The 16,897-nt window shown below is 47.0% G+C and overlaps 1 protein-coding gene across 1 annotated transcript in view; it reads right to left on the bottom strand.

The window, feature by feature from the left end:
• Nucleotides 1-16,897, bottom strand: part of LOC140385714 (actin, cytoplasmic type 5-like) — a 65,815-nt gene that overhangs the window by 35,117 nt on the left and 13,801 nt on the right. The window contains exon 2 of the mRNA XM_072468160.1: nt 14,030-14,200. Coding sequence (XP_072324261.1) covers nt 14,030-14,114 — 85 coding nt within the window. The 5' untranslated portion in view covers nt 14,115-14,200. The remainder of the gene's footprint in view (nt 1-14,029; nt 14,201-16,897) is intronic.

Raw genomic sequence — 16,897 nt, 5'->3', positions numbered from 1 at the left:
TGAGGCACTCAGCATCTGGGTCTGTTGGGCTGTTGGGATCAGAATCTGGCATGCCTTGTTGTATTGAGCGGACACTTCTGCGCCGCAGCTGGGATCGTTGGCTGCTGAGCACTGGAACAGATCTTCAAAGGGCTGCGTAGTGGCCAAGCCTGCCACACTGTAGACATCGGCGCCCTTTTGCCGGACATTGCCGTTTTAAAGGGGCGGAGCGACAATTTGGACACGTCATGACGCCGACGTCAGCGCGTTCCATGCGCCATCGCGCATGCGCAGTGCGGTCGGTCGACGTACGCACCTGCGCAGTCGGGTTGTCGGGCTCGTCGTCCACTCGGTCGTGGCGCGCATGCGCAGGGACCCAGGAAAAGCGCGCGAAACGGCCACTCTCCTCGATGCTCAGGCCCTGCATTTGTGCAATGGCCTGCACCCGTTCCACCTCGTGGGAGGCCAGCTTTGCAGTTTCTGCCGTCCTGATGTGGGAGTAATGATTCTTAGCATGCTCATGGACAACGCACATCTCGATAGCGACAGAGAGGGCCAACTGTTTGACTTTCAGGAGCTGCTGCCAAAGGGAGTCGGAGTGGACCCCGAAAACGATCTGATCCCGGATCATGGAATCAGCCGTCGAGTCATAGTTACATGAATGCGCGAGGATGCGGAGATGGGTCACGAAGGACTGAAAAGGTTCATCCTTACCCTGAAACCTCTGCTGGAAAACGTACCGTTCAAAGCTCTCACTCAGCTCAATGTCGCAGTGGCTGTCAAACTTCAGCAGGACTGTTTTGAATTTTGTTTTGTCTTCGCCGTCAGTGAACGTAAGGGAGTTGTAGATATGGATGGCGTGGTACCCCACGGTGGAGAGAAATAGCGCGATCTTCCTGGCATCCAATGTTGCTTCGAAGTCGGAGGCCTCGATGTACAAGAGGAACTTTTGCTTGAAGATTTTCAAATTATCGCCGTGGTTGCCGGACATGCGGAGGCTGGATGTTTTCCATTTCACCGGATGGCTGCTTGCTGGTCAATGCTGATTCACTCGAGGTAGATCCGTCAAGATCAATATTACTCTGGTACCATGATGTGTTAGGCAGGTAGGTTCGATGTGAACTGCACTCGATGCAGGGAAGCTGGAAACAGACGTCTAACACTGGAGAAGATCCAACACTGTTTTATTCAACGATAGAACTGATATACATATTCAGCTGTGGGTCAACACAATACTGAACTGACTGGAGACCTTGTAGTAGCCTGACCAGACTTACTAGCTACCGCATGGTGTTTGCACTTGCTAGCTCGTGGACTCTGACTGTCTCAGTTGCTGGATCCCGAAAGAGCGGGAAACCTAGTGCCCTCTGGCTTTACAGTGGTAGTGTGCCGTCTGGTGATTGGCTGCACTGTGTTGTGTGCTTACTGGTCATCCTGTGTGTCAATCACTGCTGTCTGCATCTCATTATATACATGAATGGATATTATGACAGATAGCACTGTGGCTTCACAGCGCCAGTGTCCCAGGTTCGATTCCCCGTTGGATCACTGTCTGTGCGGAGTCTGCACGTTCTCCCCGTGTCTGCCTGGGTTTCCTCCGGGTGATCCGGTTTCCTCCCACAGTCCAAAGACATGCAGGTTAGGTGGATTGGCCATGCTAAATTGCCCTTAGTGTCCAAAAAAAAGGTTAGATGGGGTTATTGCGTTACAGGGATAGGGTGGAAGTGAGGCCTGAAGTGGGTCGGTGCAGATTCGATGGGCCGAGTGGACTCCTTCTGCACTGTATGTTCTATGTAAAAGAGATGCGTTGCAAGTGAGCACCCACTCTTTCCTGGGGTCGTAGTGTGCCAAGACATTTTCTGAGGAGAGCTGTTGTTTTATCTTCTTGAAAGCCCTGTCTTGGCGGACGGACCACTCACAGGCTTGCCCCTTTTTTAGTAATTGGTGTAGGGGGTCCAGGATGGAAGCCCTGTTCTGTATGAACTTTCCGTAATACGTCACCAGTCCTAAAAATGATCTTAACTCCTAGATTGTGGTGGGGGCCGGGGCATCTTTAATCACCCTCACCCGATCCTCCAAAGGGTGTAGCCCTGACTTGTCAACCTTGTACCCCAGATAGATTACTTGAGGTGCTAGGAAATCACATTTCTCCCTCTTTAGGCGCAAGCCTGCTGCTGAAAACCTCTTAAGCACTTCCTGCAGGCTTGGAGGTGTTCTGCCCTTGTTTTTCCCATAATGAGGACATTGTCTAGGTAAATGGCGACCTTAGGTAACACTTGTAATATATTCTCCATCGTCCTCTGGAATATCGCACAAGCTGATGATATCCCGAAGGGTAATCTTGTGTACTGAAAAAGGCCCTTTAGGGTGTTTATCATTGAGAATTTTTGCAACTCTTCGTCCAGCTTCAGCTGTAGATATGTGTGGCTCATATCCAGCTTTGAGAATACGGGTTCTTCAGCCAGCTTTGCATACAAATCCTCAATCTGGGGAATTGGGTATTTGTCCAGTTGTGAGTAGCGATTAATCGTTTGTTTGAAATTGCCACAAAGGCGGACCGAGCCATCAGGCTTAAGGATAGGCACCTTGGGTGCTGCCCATTCTGCAAACTCGACAGGTTTTATTATTCCTTTCCGCTCCAATCTTTTGATTTCCCTATCAACTTTCTGCCTTAACTCGAAGGGTACCGGCCGTGCCTTGTAGAATTTTGGGACTGCCTCTGGATCTACGTGTAATGTCGCCTTTGCTCCCTTTATTGTTCCGAGCCCTTCTGGGAAAACCTTGGGTTTCTGCACAGGAGTTCACTCAGGCGACCATTTTCCAGCTGGAAATGTTTACCCACTCCAGCTGGATCTTCTTTAGCCAGTTTTGGCCCAGTAAGCTAGGTCCCACACCTTTCAATACCATTAAAGACAGCCTAACCAGTTGCTCTCCATAAGCCACGGGTACCTGTGTTGTGCCCAACACTTTCAGTGATTCCCCTGTGTTTGTCCTCAGTTTTGCCGAGGTCCTGGTTAGGGATAAGGGTTGGAGTCCAGTGCGAATTTTGTTAAATACTGTTTCCCCTATCACTGATACGGCTGCTCCCGTGTCGGCTTCCATTAATGTGGGACGTCCATTCAACCTTATGGTTAATTTGGTTTTGATTTAACCATCGCTACACAATTTAGTTGTTCCTCGTCAGAGGTAGGTGGGGCTTCTAGGGTATGCATTCTCCTGTACCCCGGCCTATGTGTCCTTCTCCAAGATGTTGGTTTTGGGCTTCTATTTCTCCTCTCTGGCTCCGATCTATGGCAACAACTACAATATCTTATCGGGCAAAAAGCTGCAGGGGCTGCCATCTGTCTAGTCCTAATTTTCCCTTGTTTGGGAGTGGATCTGCGAGTGGGGCTGGGTTCCTTAGTATCCGAGTCGTTCCTGAGGGTGGCTATGTAGTTGCCTAACCCCCAGCGGTAGTCCCTTAACTCAGTTTCACTGGTGTGGGTGTCTATCTCCATCGAAAAAAAAACTTGTGCATGCCTTTAAAACACTTGTTGCTTGTTGTCTTCAAAATAAATCTGCAGTTTAAATGCCTGCCCTCAGTGGGTGCTCCCGTGGCTCCTGCATCACAAGGCAGCATGGCTACATCGAAACTACGCCGTGTTGGAGCCTGCACAGACTGTCGCGCTAGAGGCCTGAGGCTGGAGGCTGTCGTTGAAACGGGAAGGCTCGCCGCGATTTCCGAGCGCTGGTAAGTGCGCAGTTTTCTCTTCCAGCATAGGCGGGCCTTGACTTTCTGGCAATACTCGGACGTTACAGGCCCATGAGTTTGTTTTCAGTTTTGATATTGTCATCTTCAAATACTCATTCCCCCAGGTGGCCAAAGACTGCACCAGCAGATTTGAGGAGATGCTGGATTTTTTCATCAATGTCAGCCTTCTGTGAAACATATCTTTCAAAGTACTGGAAGTGCTCCACATTTTCCAAGCAATCATCATGAATTCTAAACAATGGGATTGGGATGTGTGAATTTGGAGGTTACTGATGGAGGACTTTGGTCTTCGAATGTTGAGTGTAAGTCCCATCTTCTCCTATGCCTCAGTAAATACATTGAGAATGCTCTGGAGATCCGTTTTCAACAGAGTGCTTACTGCAGCATCATCAGTGTGTTGGAGCCCCATAACTAAGTTTGGGGTAGTCTTAGTTTTTGACTGGAGTCAATGAAGATGAAATTGTTTACTGTCCATGTCATGATATTCAGGTAAACATCATGGTGCAAACATACATACATACTGATGGACAGATCAACGGCCAATCAATACACACACAACACCACAGCCAATCACAGGCAAGAGCATACACACTACAAAATGGGAACACGACACTTCCCGGGCATTCCAGCAGGAGACAGCTCAGGGCACAGAGCTCACAGCAAGCCACTCAGACATCCACCATGTGCTGAGTGCCACTCCAAGATAGTGTTAGGGATAGGTCCACAGATTCAAGGGTAATGAATGAACCACAGTAACCAGTTTACCATTGTAAATATTGTTAGTAATAAAACTGAGTTGTACCATCCGCAACCGTGTTGATTCGTCTGTGTAGCAGAGCACCCAACACAACAGTCCATTCGATAAATAAGCTGCATTCCAGCGGGGAGCATATCTCTATTCAGACCGAGTATGGTAGCAAAGAAGATCGAAGAAAGAATTGGAGTGATGAAACAACCTTTTTTTACTCCTGTCCTTACCTCAAAAAGCATCTTCAATGAATCTATTGTTGAGGATCACTGCTCACATATCATCATGAAACCTGTGATGGATGTAATGAATTTTGGAGGACACTTCAACATAACCTTCCAGAATGCTGCATGATTTACAGAGTTGAAGACATTTGTCAAGTCAAAGAAACTATGTGGAGAGGTTGAAGTTGTTACGTCCTTTTTCTTGTAATTGGCGAGCTGTAAAAATCATGTCGGTCGTACCTCTTGATGATCGAAACTCACATTGAGGTTCGCGGAGCAGCTCTTCAGAAAGTGCAAAAAGTCAATTCAGAGGCCGTTCTTGTAATGATCTTTTCTGAAATGGAAAGCAGGGAGATACTTCTGTCATTTCCACTATTGTACTTGTCCCTTTACTTGACAATTGTCACAATCATGGCATCGTTAGGATCATTCGAGGCTTCTGCTTCATTCCAGATCTGTAGGATGAGAGCATGGAGCTGTAAAGTTAGTTCTTCTCCTCCATGCTTAAAGGTTTCAGCGGGGATTTCATCTCCTCCTGATGCTTTGGCTTTGCCAGAGTTCCGAGCTCGTCTCTAACTGGGTGTTGTGGGATGGAATTGAAAGCACTCTTGTCAGCAATTGATTCTTGATTGCAAAGGTCTTAAAAATGCTTCCTCCAATAGGCTTTTACCAGCTTACCCTTCCTTAATCAGACTTACCCCATCCTTAGGTCTTCGAGTAGCTGGCCCTTGAGTACTTTGGGGTGGTACGGCGGCACAGTGGTTCGCACAGTGCCAAGGGCCTGGGTTCGATTCCGGTCTTGGATGACTGTGCGGAGTTTGCATGCTCACCCTGTGTCTACGTGGGTTTCCTCCGGGTGTTTCAGTTTCCTCCCGCAGTGTAAAGATGTGCAGGTTAGGTAGAATGGCCATGATCATTGCGTGGGGTTAAAGGGATTAATTGGGGGGGTGGACCCAGCTAGAATTCGGAGGGTCAGTAAAGACTCAATGGGCTGAATGGCCTCCTTCTGCACTGTCGGGATTCTATAGATTTGGATACTTGGGCCTATATGGCCTTTGTCTAGAATATAAGGAATTCTGGACCATCAAATCTAATGAACCCACTATCTCCATAACCATCTTTTCTGTAAACCTCAGGGTGTGAGCCATAATGTCCACCTGTTGGTTTTTATAATTCCATAAATTTCTTGAGTACTTCAGTTTCTCATTTTCACTGGACCCCTGGTTCCCACTGCTTCCAGAATGTTTTTTGATTCTTCTACCTTGAGATGTCCCAAGTATTTGTCCAATGCATTGATGGACAACCTAGGCCAGTGATTGGCCCATATGATTGGCCCTCTGTCATCTCAGTTTGCAGCAAGATTGAAATCGGGTGTTTTCACTAACCATGACCCCATGAATAAGATGAAAACATTTAATACACACAATAATTTCATAAGGAGTTATAGAAAATGCTTAAATATTAATTTATTAATGGAACTACCAACTTCAAATGTTAAAAACAAAATAAATATTTACGTTTTGAATGGATGCAAAGGTAGCGCATGGCTCTCACAGTCATGCAATTAGCACTCACCTCACCTCATGTGCCCTTTCCTTATGTACGTATCTCTTTAGGTTATTCATGAAGGCCCTGCCTTCTCAATCTTGTCCCTCGCCTGAGGTGTGGTGATCCACAGGTTAAATCACCACCAGTCAGCTCTCCCCCTCAAAGGGACAAGCAGCCTATGGTCATCTGGGACTATGGGTACTTTACCTTTATCTATTTTGTCACACCATAGGACAAAAGAACTATTCGGATGGAAACCAATGGAATGTGGCAGCCTTGCACATAGTATTACAATCTCGGGCCAGACTCCAACAGTGGTCAGGACACTGGACAGAAACTCCATCTCAGGTCACAATCCATTTTTAAATACAGTTAGCAGACTCAGGAATATTTACTGAATAGAGATGTCTTGGATACTCCACTTTGAGGAAGAGAGATCTTTTGGGACTTTGTGAAAGAAAGAGACCTGACATCCTTTCCAATAATGCAGAATAATTCTGGCAGCACGGTAGCACATGTGGGGTCAGCACGGTAGCACATGTGGGGGCAGCACGGTAGCACATGTGGGGCAGCACGGTAGCACATGTGGGGTCAGCACGGTAGCACATGTGGGGGCAGCACGGTAGCACATGTGGGGGCAGCACGGTAGCACATGTGGGGGCAGCACGGTAGCACATGTGGGGGCAGCACGGTAGCACATGTGGGGGCAGCACGGTAGCACAAGCACTATGGCATCACAGCGTCAGGGTCCTAGGTTCAATTCCCTGCTGGGTCACTGTCTGTGTGGAGTCTGCATGTTCTCCCCGTGTGTGCGTGGGTTTCCTCCGGGTGCTCCGGTTTCCTCCCACAGTTCAAAGGCGTGCAGGTTAGGCGGATTGGCCATGATAAATTTCCCTTAGTGGCCACAAAATTTAGGAGGGGTTATTGGGTTACGGGGTAGGGTGGAAGTGAGGGCTTAAGTGGGTCGGTGCAGACTCAATGGGCTGAATGGCCTCCTTCTGCACTGTATGTTCTATTTCTTCAGAAACATTCTCAGCTCACCTTTCAACCAAAACCTCACCCTGAAAACCTGACTGCTTCACCCCCTGGCTCCTCCCATTACCTGCATCATCTTAGTAAGCTGAACACAATGGGCGGGACTCTCCGATCCCGCGCCGGGTCGGAGAATCCCCGGAGGGGCGCAAGAATCGCGCCACGCTGCCCCGATGCTGGCTCGCCAATTCTCTGGCACTGATTCTTGGGTACCCGCGGGATCGCCGCCGCGCCAGTCGGGGACCGTTGAAAGCGCCCCCCACCCCCAGCGATTCTCCACGCCGCGACAGGCCGAGTGTCCGCTGGGTTTGGCCGAGTCCCGCCGCCGTGGGTCACGTATGGTCCCACATGGTGGGATCATGAAGTTCTGTCTGCGGGGGCCGACCTGGTGGGGGGGGTGGCGGGGGGATCCGACACCGGGGGGGGGGGGGGCCTCCAAGGTGGCTATTTCCGTGGGGGCCTATGTTCCTCCGCGCCGGGCCCCTATAAGGCTCCGCTATATTGCCCGGGGGCCAGCGCGGAGACAGGAACCCATACGCATGCGCGAACTCGCGCCGGTCGTAGCGCTCATGCGCGGACTCACGCCAGCCGTGCCGCGCCGACTGGAGCAGCGGATACCACTCCGGCGCTGACCAAGCCCTCTAGGAAGGGGTGAATACCTAGGAGTGGTTCGCGCCGCTTTTCACACCGGCATCAGAATTTGGGCCGTGGGATTGGAGAATCCTGGCCAATGTCTCTAATTATCTACTCCCCAGGGAACCCTCTTAAGCAAAATAAAAGTCCTTTAGCTCAAACTTTTACGACACTTTAATTGCACATCTCACTCCCAAAAAGCCAGCTGTCTTTCAAACCTGGATTTTTAAAAATCATCACTGCAGCATTCACATACTAACCCAATCTTTTAAGCCTTATTGCATCAAATACATCTAATACAATGTATCTGAAATTCCTGCATTCATCACAGTGGGCAATAGTAAATAAAATGTCTCATGGGCCACACTCAGAAAGCTGATGGACCGCATGTGGTCCCTATGCCGCAGGTTTGCCACCGTTGGTTTAATGTCCCCCCGTGCTAAACCATGGGTCTTTTGCTGGTTATCTTCAATCGGTGGTTTCTGGTTACCGACTCATTTGCCAGTAGAAACAATTCCCCACTCTGAAAATCTATTAAATCTCCCTTAACCCTCTCTGCTCCAAGGAGAATAATCCCAGCTTCCCGCAGCATTCCACATAATTGAAACCCTTCATGCCTGATTACATCTGGCAAATTTCCTCTACTCCCACTCCTAGAAACCTGTTGATTTATTCTGCTGATGGAAAATGTTGCAGAAAGCTACAAACACGAGAAAAAACCTGAGCTATAACCATAATAAGCTACAGAAATGTGTTTTTATATTTGGCATATGACTATATATCTGTCATTTTGATTTGTACAAAACTATGTATAATTGAGTCGAGTGAGCCAGGTGTCCAAATTTCACTGTTAATAAATTAACCTCATTGATTTGAAGCAACAGATTTGCCTCAAAATGAATGTTGAACAAAAGCAAACACCACCAGCGAAGTTAAATAAAATCCAATTCTGATCTCCCATATGCCACTGTGCTGCCACTTCCCCAGATTCATTAAGAACACAATGATCTTTGGAGGTTACAGGGAGCCTGAGGCAATTGGACTATTCGCAGAAAACAGAAATTGAACAGGCGCAGTGTCAAGAACAATGGACGGGAAGAAAGGCAAAATGGTTCAGATGATGAAATGATGATAATTCTACATTGGTGTCGTTTTTCAATCATGTAGAAATTACAGCCTACAAACAAGACATTTAGGGCATTCGTTCAGTGTAAAGAAAATAACTTGCATTTATATAGAACCTTTTACAGCCTCGCAACATTCCAAAAGGCTTCACAGCCAATGAAGCTTTGAAGTGGAGTGGGGGAAGATGTGCTATCTCCCTGACTTTAATTTGGAAAAGCCCATTGAGAAATACCAGGGAGAAGTATTGATGGCCAGAAGAGCTGGTGATCTTTGAAGTCCTGACATGAGTGATAGCAGTAGCCTGCCACAGCTGCAGCAGAAATTCTACAGAGAAAAGCAGTCCAAAGGAGAGGACATAGTCTGGAGCTCGTAAACCCCTTTTACCGACTCATCATGGTGGATCCTCCGTTCAAATCAGAAAGGAAAACTCCATTGAAAATTAACTTAGCTGAAGCAGTGAGGGATAAAAATTTCCAGATGGAGCGAGGGAGTCTCACCAGCGGCAAACCCCAGCTGTCCTTCTTCGATGTGTGTGACCACATTACCGAGATCATGGGAAAAGATAGGATCAGCAAGAGCAGGAAGGAAGCTACAATCATAAGACCATAAGACATAGGGACAGCACGGTAGCATAGTTGTTGGCACAATTCCTTCACAGCTCCAGGATCCCAGGTTCGATTCCCAGCTTGGGTCACTGTCTGTGCGGAGTCTGCACATTCTCCCCGTGTGCACGTGGGTTTCCTCCGGGTGCTCCGGTTTCCTCCCACAGTCCAAAGATGTGCAGGTTAGGTGGATTGGCCACAATAAATTGCCCTTGGTGTCCAAAATTGCCCTTAGTGTTGGGTGGGGTTACTAGGTTATGGGGATAGGGTGGAGGTGTGGGCTTGGGTAGGGTGCTCTTTCCAAGAGCTGATGCAGACTCGATGGGCCGAATGGCCTCCTTCTGCACTGTAAATTCTATAATTCTAATTAGGCCACTTAGCCCATCAAGACTGCTCCGCCATTCAATCATGGCTGATATTTTTCTCTTCCCCATTCTCCTCCCTTTTCTCTATAACCCCTGATCTCCTTATTAATCAAGAACGTATCTATCTCTCTCTTAAGGACATTCAGTGAGTTGGCCGCCACAGCCTTCTGCAGCAAAGAGTTCTTCAGATTCACCACCCTCTGGCTGAATAAATTCCTCCTCTGTTTTAAAGGATCGTCCCTTCAGTCTGAGGTTGTGCCTTCTGGTTCTAGTTTTTCCGACTAGTGGCAATATCCTCTCCACATCCACTCTATCCAGGCCTCTAGGTATCCTGTAAGTTTCAATAAGATCCCCCCTCATCCTTCTAAACTTCATCGAGTACAGACCCAGAGTCCTCACCCACTCTTCCTATGACAAGCTCTTCATTCCAGGGATCATTCTATCAGCAAGGTGGCTATCAGCACTGATGAAGATGTAAGCATCATGCAGAAGAGGCAAGTCGAGCAGATTGCTACGCAGCAAGCACAGATCCAATCTTTGCTGTCTGACCTCCAAAACAAGCCTCGAGACAATCATGCCCAAAAGACAGTTCAAGGAGTTGCTGGCATCGCAACCATATTGGGCACTTTCACCAAGACTGCCCTCAGCAACCACAGACCCCACAGGCAGCAGAAACTAAACATAACTGCACCTCCCCTCCCTCACCAGTTGTGAAACTAGTTAAGCCAGCCACCAAGAGCTGGGAGGGTGCAAGATTATTTGGGATTAAGGAGTTTTGAAGAATATTACTAGATCTTCTCAAAATAGGAACTAGTCCATCGGTTGATATGCGATTTGGTGAGATGCAGCGTTGTATCTAACTGACACAGGAGAGGAAATACTAACCGTTATCAAGCAATCATAACCATTTTTGAAAATTAATTTACGGGAGGTGGGCATCGCTGGTTAGGCCAGCATTTATTGCCCATCCCTAATTGCCCTTCAGAAAATGGTGGTGAGTTGCCTCTGGAACTGCTGCAGTCCTTGAGGTGTAGGTACACCTGTTAGGGCGGGAATTCCAGGACGTTACCCCAGTGACAGTTATAGGCCAGTGAGCTTACCTTCGGTAGTAGGGAAGATGCTGGAATCTATCATCAAGGAAGAAATAGCGAGGCATCTGGATGGAAATTATCCCATTGGGCAGACATAGCATGGGTTTATAGAGGGCAGGTCGTGCCTAACTAATTTAGTGGAATTTTTTGAGGACATTACCAGAGCGGTAGATAACGAGGAGCCAATGCATGTGGTATATCTGGATTTCCAGAAAGCCTTTGACAAGGTGCCACACAAAAGGTTGCTGCATCAGATAAAGATGCATGGCATTAAGGGGAAAGTAGTAGCATGGATAGAGGATTGGTTAATTAATGGAAAGCAAAGAGTGGGGATTAATGGGTGTTTCTCTGGTTGGCAATCAGTAGTTAGTGGTGTCCCTCAGGGGTCAGTGTTGGGCCCACAATTGTTCACAATTTACATAGATGATTTGGAGTTGGGGACCAAGGGCAATGTGTCCAAGTTTGCAGACGACACTAAGATGAGTGGTAAAGCAAAAAGTGCAGAGGATACCGGAAGTCTGCAGAGGGATTTGGATAGGTTAAGTGAATGGGCTAGGGTCTGGCAGATGGAATACAATGTTGACAAATGTGAGGTTATCCATTTTGGTAGGAATAACAGCAAAAGGGATTATTATTTAAATGATAAAATATTAAAACATGCTGCTGTGCAGAGAGACCTGGGTGTGCCAGTGCATGAGTCGCAAAAAGTTGGTTTACAGGTGCAACAGGTAATTAAGAAGACAAATGGAATTTTGTCCTTCATTGCTAGAGGGATGGAGTTTAAGATTAGGGAGGTTATGCTGCAATTGTATAAGGTGTTAGTGAGGCCAGTTTTGGTATCCTTACCTGAAAAAGGACGTACTGGCACTGGAGGGTGTGCAGAGGAGATTCACTAGGTTAATCCCAGAGATGAAGGGGTTGGATTATGAGGAGAGGTTTGGTAGACTGGGACTGTACTCATTGGAATTTAGAAGGATGAGTGGGGATCTTATAGAAACACATGAAATTATGAAGGGAATAGATAGGATAGATGCGGGCAGGTTGTTTCCACTGGCGGGTGAAAGCAGAACTAGGGGGCATAGCCTCAAAATAAGGGGAAGTAGATTTAGGACTGAGTTTAGGAGGAACTTCTTCACCCAAAGGGTTGTGAATCTATGGAATTCCTTGCCCAGTGAAGCAGTTGAGGCTCCTTCATTAAATGTTTTTAAGATAAAGATAGATAGTTTTTTGAAGAATAAAGGGATCAAGGGTTATGGTGTTCGGGCCGGAAAGTGGAGCTGAGTCCACAAAAGATCAGCCATGATCTCATTGAATGGCGGAGCAGGCCCAAGGGGCCAGATGGCCTACTCCTGCTCCTAGCTCTTATGTTCTTATGACAGTGAAGGAGCAGCGATATATTTCCAAATCAGGGTGGTGAGTGACTTGGAGGGGAACCCCCAGGTGGTGGGGTTCCCAGGCATCTGCTGCTCTTGTCCTTCTACATGGTAGTGGTCGTGGGTTTGGAAAGTGCTGACTAAGGAACCTTGGTGGGTTACTGCAGTGCACCCTGTAGATGGTACACATGGCTACCGCTGGTGGTGGATGGTTTGAATGTTTGTGGAAGGGGGAGAAATCAAACGGGTTGCTTTGTCCTGGATGGTCTTGATGTTCCTGAGTGTTGTTGGAGCTGCACTCTTCCATGCAAGCGGAGAGTATTCCATGACTCCTGACTTGCACCTTGTAGATGGTGGGCAGGCTTTGGGGGGTCAGGAGGTGAGTTACTGCCGTAGGATTCAGTCTTTGGCCTACCCTGGTAGCCACAGTATTAATATGGCTCGTCCATATTATGGTATTAATATGGCTAGTTCATATCATTGCAGATGATAAGAAATTTACCCTTAATTGTTTACTTAGAAATTTTAGTCAATGAGTAGGAACATAATGTCACTCAGCAGGACTGGCAGCATCTATAAAGAGAGAAATGAGTTAATGATTTCAAAAGGCAAATGGATTGGTGCTTGAGGGAAATATACTTGCAGAGCTAAGGGCAGTGAGCGAGGGAGCACGGGGGACTGGGATTGACTGGGTTGTGCCACAAAAACCTAACAAAACACAATGGGCCATGTAGCCTCCTTCTATGAAATAAATACATTCTTCAGGGGGCAACTAGCGGAGGAGTGTGAGCTGGTCAACATCTCCTCACTCCTCCAAATTTTCCAAGGATCAGATATCCCGTATCATGATTATATCAGGCTTTCCATTTCTTTCTTCAACCCCACCTTCCACAACCCTGGATTACTGGTAGTTCATGACCCAATAGATAATCCAGTAAAATTAAGAAAGTATATCCCATGGCATTAGAGTGGAATGTACAAAGAGATATCTGGACATCCCTGGAAAACACATATGTTAAGAGCTTGGCAGGAGGGGGTCAAGAATTCACAACATTCTTCATGCACTGAAGATGTCAACCTGTACCTGTCCTTAAAACTGTCTGACCAGCCTGGAATTAAGCTTTTCTATTACCCACACAACCATCACCATCCTTTAAGGATCACCGTCATGCTCCAATAGAGCTGTATGTTTCTCATATAACAGAGCTGCCAACTGGTATAACTCAAGGAGCAGCTCTAGTAATTGTGGGTAGAATATTTATGCATATCACAAATTTCAGAGATAAAGGCGTTTATATCCAACCAAAATGTCCTATCGCTCTCTTCAGGAACCATGCCGTAAGAAGGCCATTGGCAACCATGGGCCTCCATGTCAATTTTGCTGCAAAGACATAGATCATCCTTGTTGGCGGAACATTCATCCAATTTGTGAAGCTCTTTGGAAAGTTTGTTCTTTGTCCACCTCGATCTCTTTCACCATTGATTTTTCCCATCAGCACCAATCTTTGTAAATTATACTTTCTTATTACTTGCCAAAGAAATTGCAACTGTTTCTTACCGATCTTGGTCAGCGGAGTTTTTTTGTTCTCATATTTTACTAACACCTCTTCATTGATAGTGTGACTTGTCCCAGACATCTTCATTTTTCATCTCAAAAACCACAATTCTGTAGCCTCAACTCTTCTCTGCATTGCAGTCCTTAAATGTGCAGCTGCTGTTGAGAATGGGCCTATTATGGAAGAGTTCAGTAACTTTATCTTAAAGATGGACATCAATGAGTTGGAGGAAACACAGCATTCTTACCAAGAGTAAGCTACTCTTACCAATTACATGACAACTTTTAGAAAGGACAACAACAATATTGGTTATTGTGATGACCACCCAGTATAGGTTTCTCACCTCAGGATCCACCACATCATTGGAATGAAGACAGGGCATCCTGTAGAAGCTCTTGGAAAGAGGTGTCATGTCCGTACACCTTGTAAGGAAGAAAGATGCAAAGCTAATGATTTGTGTCGATACCAGGCACTCAACACAAAGACTCATGAGGATGCTTATCTGCAACCTAGGATTGAAGAGGCATTACAAGTCATGAAAGGTGTGAACTATTTTGACTGTTTTGATTTGGCTTTAACCAGCTAGTCATTACTGAGGAAGATATTGAGAAGACTGCAATTCAAATGGGAACCAGGGGAATGTCAGTGGGTTTTGTAATGCCCCCGCCAGTTTCATGCGTGTAAAAGACAAGGGGCTGAATTCTCTGTTCCTGAGGCTAAGTGCCGGTGCCAACGGAGAATCTGCGGGTGATTTACGATGGAAAAATTGGAGCGAATCCCTTAGCGATTCTGGTACCGATGAGGGGCTAGCATCAGCGGCGCGTGGAAGACCCGCGGATCGCGTGGAAAATGGTCCTGGGTCGCTCATGCGCAGGCCTGACGAGGAGCACCGGTCACGGCCAAACACATGGCGCCGTCCGAGCTGGAACCCTAACCCGCCCACCCCAATGCCACACCTCCTGGCCTCCCCCCACCACTCCCCCCAGCCCTAGCAGCAGCCCCCCACCCCCACCCCCCACCCTCCCCCCCTGGCCAGCAGCATGGATCTTGGACGGGTGTGGCGGTGCTGGACACTGTCCGCAGCCGGCACGCCAGGTTCCCGACCGCTTGGATCACACTCACACGTGGCCCGTGCTGTCAGGAACTCGGCCCATCGGGGGCAGAGCCTCGCGGATGGGCTTGCTGATGATGCACCAATGGCCTTGCAGCTACCCGCGCGGTGTACGTCCCAATGACGCTGATTTGGCGGGGTGGAGTATCGTCAACCAGCGTCAATCTGGCACCTGCCCCAAAACTGGCGTTGGAAGCTATTCTCCACCCGATCGCCGATCCCGATTTTGACATCAGGCTACAGAGAATCCCGCCCAAGGCTTTTGACAACCAATTTCCAGTCCCTCCTTGTTTACTTATCTTAATGAAACTGCAATTCTATCCTCTGTTTCTTTCAATGCCCTGGGGTTGTAACTTATCAAATCCTAGAAATTTGTCTATCTTAAATCCCATTATTTTCTCCATTACAATATTTTCCTTGTATTAAATTCACTAAGTTCCTTGCCATGTCTTATATTTATGTTTTCTGCTGCTGCTGGTATTTTAATCCTCTTCCTTGAATATAAAAAGTAAGACATTTTTTACAGGAGTTTAGGGCAGATGATGAAAAGCTTCTCAAAGAAAAATTCTTTAAAGGGGGAAAAAGCATTAAGAAGTGGAGAAGTTTAGAGAGGTAATACCAGATCTTGGGGCATCTTCAGCTGAAGCCATGGGTCTGAATGGTACAATAATTAAAATCTGGGATGGGCAATAAGCCTGGATTTGAGAAACGGAGATCTCAGAATGTTTGGAGGGTTGGAGGAGATTACAGAGATAGGGAAGGGACAAAGAAAAAGAGGGATTTGAAAACAAGGATGAGAACTTTAAAATTGAGGCATTGCTTAACTGCAAGTCACTTTAAGCCAGTGGAAACAGGAGCAATGGGTGAAGGAGAATTTGCGTGAATTAGGATATTTGCATGAGATTAATTTATGGAGCGCGAAAGGTGGGAGGCTGATCAGGACAGCCTTGGGATTTCAAAATCCAGATATAACAAAGGATGAGGGCTTCAGTAACAGATGATTGAGACAGGAGCAGAGTTTTCATCACAATTGCTTGCCTCCATCATCTCACCTACTGGGGGAGCCTTTATCCCTTCTCCAATGTTTGCATAACTAATAAACAGAAGTGTTCCTCTATGTGCAAATTCAACCCAGGCAATTCCCAGGAACGCTGCCTTCAAAAGAAAGTCAGATTACATTTGTTTCCCTGAAACTCAATATGGTCTTTTACAAAAATCAGGCTCTGATAGGATTAGTGAGTCTCCAGCTTTGCTTTTATTGTATCACATTTCCAGCCAAAAAAGCCACCTGTACTAGTTTTAAATAGCGGTGATAGTTTGTCAGAGGGACCATAAGGTTAAATAGGTACCATAGAAGCTGAACTGGGTAAGTACTCCCCTACGAGAGATAATGGGGGGGAATTTCTGGCCATCCTCGCCAGCAGATCTTCCACTCTTGGCGACTGCTACAACCCCCCCAACCCATGCAATGGGTTTCCCAGCAACAGAGGATGTGCCACCAGCCGACACCAAAAAATACCCCAAAAAAACTATTCGCTGTTTCAAGCCTCCCTAGAATGGAACACGGACAGTTTCACAAAAATAAAACAGAAAATGCTAGAAATACACAGCAGGCCTGGCAACATCTGTGGAGAGAGAAACAGAGTTAAGGTTTCAAGTCCATATGACTCTTCTTGAAAGGTTTGGAAATCCTATGCGGGATTCTCCAATAATGGGGCTATGTCCCCACTCCAGCGTCAAAATGCAGGCATTTCATTCT

The sequence above is a fragment of the Scyliorhinus torazame genome, chromosome 11, assembly GCF_047496885.1.
Source record: "Scyliorhinus torazame isolate Kashiwa2021f chromosome 11, sScyTor2.1, whole genome shotgun sequence".
Lineage (NCBI taxonomy): Eukaryota > Metazoa > Chordata > Chondrichthyes > Carcharhiniformes > Scyliorhinidae > Scyliorhinus > Scyliorhinus torazame.
The sequence above is the reverse complement of the archived record's forward strand: the minus strand, read 5'-3'. Positions and strand labels throughout refer to the sequence as shown.